General features: G+C 27.2%; 1 protein-coding gene across 1 annotated transcript; it reads left to right on the forward strand.

Annotated features, from left to right (window-relative positions):
* Positions 1 to 3,798: 3,798 nt before the first annotated feature.
* On the forward strand, positions 3,799 to 5,548 carry FOMMEDRAFT_25218 (uncharacterized protein; the record flags this gene model as incomplete). Its single annotated transcript, XM_007261893.1, has 10 exons — positions 3,799 to 3,933; positions 4,064 to 4,204; positions 4,307 to 4,359; positions 4,498 to 4,560; positions 4,616 to 4,699; positions 4,761 to 4,788; positions 4,879 to 4,890; positions 5,142 to 5,154; positions 5,208 to 5,284; positions 5,336 to 5,548. 10 exons carry the CDS (start codon positions 3,799 to 3,801, stop codon positions 5,546 to 5,548), a joined length of 819 nt encoding a protein of 272 aa, XP_007261955.1.
* Between the last annotated feature and the right edge of the window lie 243 nt (positions 5,549 to 5,791).

The following is a 5,791-nucleotide window of genomic DNA, read 5'->3' on the forward strand; positions in this document are numbered from 1 at the left end:
TCCTTTTACTTTGCTGTGAAACTAATGAATCATGCTAGTAAAATGTATATTCAATGTTACAATAATATCCTTCTTTAATCATTACTGTCTACATTTGTCTACATTTGTATATGTGTTAAGCATTCAGCAATAGCTGATTTATGTCTTCAGATTGAAGCATTGTATTGATTTTATATTGTAATATTAATAATAATATTTGTTTTTGCCAGATTGCTTCATTCTGAGATCAATGAGGTTTTATGCTAACATATATTTGTTGCATAGATGTTATGTCTGGCTGCAGGCATCTTGCTATGTGTCTAGGTGCATTGTATATGTATTATATTATGAATGTACTGTTTGTTCGTTTGCTTTACATTATTGTTTATATCTGTGTATTAATTTATTAATGTTATGTTTGTTAATTGATTGTTTCTGATGCATCCTGAGTAACTATGTGATCTGTTGCATTGTTTCTTTAATAGCCAACATAGTTATCTGTTGTAAATCATTACTAACATGTGTTTGTATTATTTATCATTAACAATGTTATCATGAATTGTTGCAATCATAGTATTGTATATATATATGTGTGTATGTTATAGTTATTGTTCTTTGCTTTTTCTTTTTGCAAAGAATGATGTATTGTAACACAATCTGCATATAAGTAATATATCAGATTATGTTTACTATAATTGTCTCCTAGCATTCTTTAGTTAATCTAGTGCTATGCACAATTGTAGTATTTGTTCAATGTTTTATTTGTTAATTAGTTTGCTAGGTAAAATGTTTTATATATTGGTTTTATTTATTTTATTTGAATCATTGTATAGATATACCTATTAGTATCTATCTGATGTAATTCATAGTGTTATAATACTGTTCATGCTTGCATTAATTGTACAGTAAGGGCAAATTAATTGTTCATACAAGAATCAATTTAATAGTTTTATTTAATTATATGTATGCACTCCATACTTGTTTATATAGTTATTATCTGTGTATCACTCGGTTGTAGTTGCAAATTATATTGTAATTATATTTGTATTATCATATAGATATATTATTTATTGTTTTATGTACGTTCTGAAGTATTATTTTTGTTATTCATCACTTTTATCCATGAACTATAGTCTGAATTAATGAATTATTTTGTTATATGATGTGATAATTGTCTGTATATTATTTATTTTCGTATTAAACACTGTTAAGTTAATTATATTATCATATTAATATTATTTGCCAAGTATGAGCATTTGTTTCATAGTAGAATTATTATTTATTTAACATTGAAGTTCAATTGCACATTGTGTTAACTTCTGTTATTTAGTTCTGATCAACATAGTTTTGCTTTGTACCAAATGATTTACCTTTATGATCTGTTATGTCTGTCTGTAACTTCTATTACTTAGTCAGTGCTTAGTCTGTGCATTTTGTTATTCTATTTTTTGTAGTGTCTGTAGTATTATACTTTCTGTTCCATTGTTTATATTTAGTTATTAATTTTTCATGCATATTATCCATTTTCTCCCCTTCAATTCAAGAAGGTATTTCTTTGAAGAATTGGATATTTCTTTAACGTTTATTAATTGTTGTTATAATATAATATTTATATATAATAATTGTAATTGTTTTTGTGGTTCAATTTCTAATTATTAGTATTTTAAAGTAGTGTGTAACATTTGTTATGTTCTATAATGAGTAATTTAAATGTTATTACTATTATATCTTTGTTACTGTTAATGTTTGTCAACTTATATAATGTGTATTTTGTTTGTTATAGTAGATAAGTACACATTATGTACAATATACAAGTTTTGTTTGTGCTCATTGTCTTTTATTAATAATTGTTCATAACTATGAATGAATATTTTGTTTTTGTGTTGAAAACATATGGTAATTTGTTTGTTTTTGTATAATATTCATTTAATAACATTGTAATTATTATTTATGTAGTACTTTTAGTAAATGTACTGAGTTCTATTAAGTATGCTTGCATCTGTTATTACCTATTTTATATTATACTGTCTGAGATAATAGCTTAAACATTTTATTAATTTATTTAATCATATTATATTATAATTGTTTTTCGATTGTAATTATTATAATAATGCATTCATAATAATTATATTTGTATTATTTGTTGTAATAGCCTTATCAGCTTAATACTTTACTCCTACAAGCTATATTGTCACAATATAAATTTAATAATCATTTGTTAAGGTATATACACTGTACAGTTGATGTTACTGTTACAACTTTGAAATTTATTATATAATCAGCTGCTGTGATAACATGTTCTGTATAATTAAGTTGTATTGATGTGTTGTTTCAAGTATATTAGAGATATAATTCTTTTGTTTGTTGTTAGTATACATTTACACAATTGTATTAATGTGTAAAGTAGTATCATTTGTTTAATAATTATAATTTTTGCACTTGTCTTGTGCTGTAATCAGTATTTACACATTATGACATTATTTCTTTGTGTGTAGTTAGTTTATACACTCTGTAGCATTGCTTTTTGGTTTGTAGTTATTTATTATACTTTTGTATATCTGTACTTGTCTGTATATCTTAGATATGTGTATTATATTTGGTATCTGATAAGTAATCACAATATCTGACATGTAACTGCTGAATCCAATATGTTACATATAATTGCTCAACCATAATATGTGTTAGTTATTATATTGTTCTGTATTTGTTCTGTTAGTTCTATCTGTATTATTATCATTATTATTATTATTATTATTATTGTTATTATAGTGTCTGCAATTGTATTATTGTTTATAATACATGTTAAATGTTTTATTTATTCAATTTAATATGCTGTTTAGCATATATGTGCTTGTTTTGAGCATTAATTGTTCAGCTGTAATATTACTATATGTGTTATTATTTGATTTATACTATAACATATGTGTGCTCATTGACAGTGTCAATCATTTGTACTATTATAATGTTAATAGCAGAAGAGTAGCATTTGCTTTATTAATCTTTTTAATGTTTGTCTGTAGTATGATTAGTTAATTTATTATAATATGATCTCTGTGATATTATAGAATATTTTAGCATTTAATAATTGTAATAAGTGATACTCATCATAGTTTCAACATTGCCTGCATAGATTATGTTACTACTGGGCCAATGATCATAATCACTAAGATGACAATTATATAATGTCTGGGTTGTATGTAGTACAGTAGATTGTGTGTCTGTAGTGTATTAGGATACTCAGACAGGTGAGTCAAGTTCTGTATTATAGTATACTACATGCATGCATGTGATGTGTAGAACTGTATAGAGTATAGACATAGTAGAGTGTAGATAAAGCATAGGCAGGGAGCACAAGGCTCATAACCTGTTAAGAAAGGGAAGGGAGGTTATGTGAGAGACTTAGAGGGATCACACAAAGAGGGGGGATAGTGGACTCAGCTTGCTCTCTTACAGCTTGCTTTATTGTCCATTGATTAGTTAGTCTATATATACTATGTAGGTATGTCTCAGATGTAGAATGTATGATGGAAGGTATTCCATCATTGTTTGTCATTGCTTGTAATGTAGTTTATATCATCTGAGACATACTCTTGTGTAGTCTTGTCTTAATAATGGGTCATATACTAATAATTCAAGATAAAGCTTGTCTGTACTTTACTCATTGTACTACTGTAACCTTAGACAGTAAAGTAAGCTACAGTAGGAAGTACAATCTACTCAATAAAATGGGGAGGCAAGCTGAGGAAGTAATGACATCTTACTTTCACTACACCCCTGATTCCAAGCAAACAAACTGACTTTAATACAACACATTCCTAGATGTGGAAACAAACACACAGGTTTGACAGTTTGAGTGCTATTAAGTTGGGAGCAGACCTGTCCAAGGAGTTCTGTAACAAATGGAGAAAAAAGAACTTTAGCTTAATAGTGATACCTTCAGATGGTCAATGTAAAGTAAATCCTCTCAGACATGAAAGTAATACAGAAGTCTATGTAAGGAGAGTTTCATTTCCCAGTTTTGTGTTGAGCTTACTTCTATAACAGATCCAAAAAATATACTAATGTGCTATTACATTTGGTGTAGAGAGTAGTACATAAGGGAATCAAGAAAAAAACCAAAAAGTGTGAAGGACAAGCTGTGTATACTGTCAAGGTAATTCTCAAAACACACAGATTTGATAGCACAGAGAGGACCAAGGAAGAGATAGTCAAGGTTGTAAAGAAAGTAAAGGAAGAAGCTAATAACTTGATGGAATTAAGCTACAAAAGCCCTTATATTGTCTGTCACATATTTTGATAAACAACAAAATACTTACAAATTTGACAGATGAACTACTATAGCACACTAGAGAATAGCATTGCTTATTTTCTTATTACAGAGTATGCACATTATGGAGAATTTTATAGCTTCTACTGTAATGATGTGACAAGTTTCTCTGAAGCAAGACTAGGGTATTTTATAAAGTAATTTATATACATTATATTTTGCTAGATATATAGCTGACTTCATTTGTATAGGCAGTTATGTGAAGGGGTTAGATACCTTCACAAAGAGTATTCTAGTATACATTTTGATCTAAAGTAAGTAGTATAAGAACTTTTTTTTGTTTACCAATACAAGCAATATATATTATAGGCCTGAAAACTTGTTCATAACAGTTAGAAGCAAGCTAGTCTATCTTTCACAAAAAGAGGTACTTGTTATTGGCAACTTAGGATAGTAAGCTATATAATATAATTATAATTTTTATTACTATACTATATTGTCATTAATTCTCCAGTTTGACTAAAAAAGATAGTGCTAGAATAGTAAAAGGAATAATAGTAATACTAGTATACACTGCTCCAGAAATTCTACTTAATCCTGGTAATCAAGTTTCTGATAAAGTTGATATATAGCCAATTGGGTTAGTAAGCTGTTTAATTATAAGAAACTTATTCTAACTGTAATTTAAATTTATAGAGTTATAACATTTAATTTTATATTTAGAACTGATCTTATTCTTTATCTAGAGTAATTCTTTAAACTGCTAAAGAAATCAAAAGTAGAAAATATTATAAGCAGAATTCAATCAAATTATATTGATTATTATACAAGTCAAGGTGGAAAGAAGTTTGTAATTTATGAATTTTTAAAAGAAAGTACTATATTTGAACACTAGTTATCTAGTAAAGGTATGATAGACTTTTCTCTATCTAATATTAAAGTGATTTTATTCTGTAAATAGTACATACCTTTATAAAGTTATGTCTAAAGCTGGCTGAAGAAGAAAGAGCATCTATAGAGGAGTTACTTGGTTTACCTGTAAGTTTGTTATATTATTAAAATATAACACATAATTAACATTATAATTAGTGGTTAAGTAATATTAAAACCTATATTAGAGAGAACTTTCAAGTAAAAGATACATGGATAAATGTAAAGGATAAGATTGTAACAAGGCAAACAAAAGAGAAATATAAAGAGCAATATGGAAGTATACAGGATAATAATAGTCAAGTGTCAGAATCTAGACAAAACATTAAGAAAGAGAAAAGAAGTAGTATATTGTCAGACAAATATTACTAACACAGATTAAGAATATTCTCTAGTAGTTTAACTTCTCAAAATGAACAGGAGAAGAGAACAAGTATACAAGGCAGTCATAGAAAGAAATAGAAAGATAGACAGTATCTAGTAAATATTTGTAGTAATAAGCTAAACTAGATAGTAAATTTATAACTTTTAACAAGTGTAGTAGGAGTGCCCCCCAACTCTCTCTTATTGAGACATTAAGCAAGTGTCTACCTTATATACTATAGGATGAAGTCT

This window comes from Fomitiporia mediterranea (genome assembly GCF_000271605.1).
Source record: "Fomitiporia mediterranea MF3/22 unplaced genomic scaffold FOMMEscaffold_1, whole genome shotgun sequence".
Classification (NCBI taxonomy): domain Eukaryota; kingdom Fungi; phylum Basidiomycota; class Agaricomycetes; order Hymenochaetales; family Hymenochaetaceae; genus Fomitiporia; species Fomitiporia mediterranea.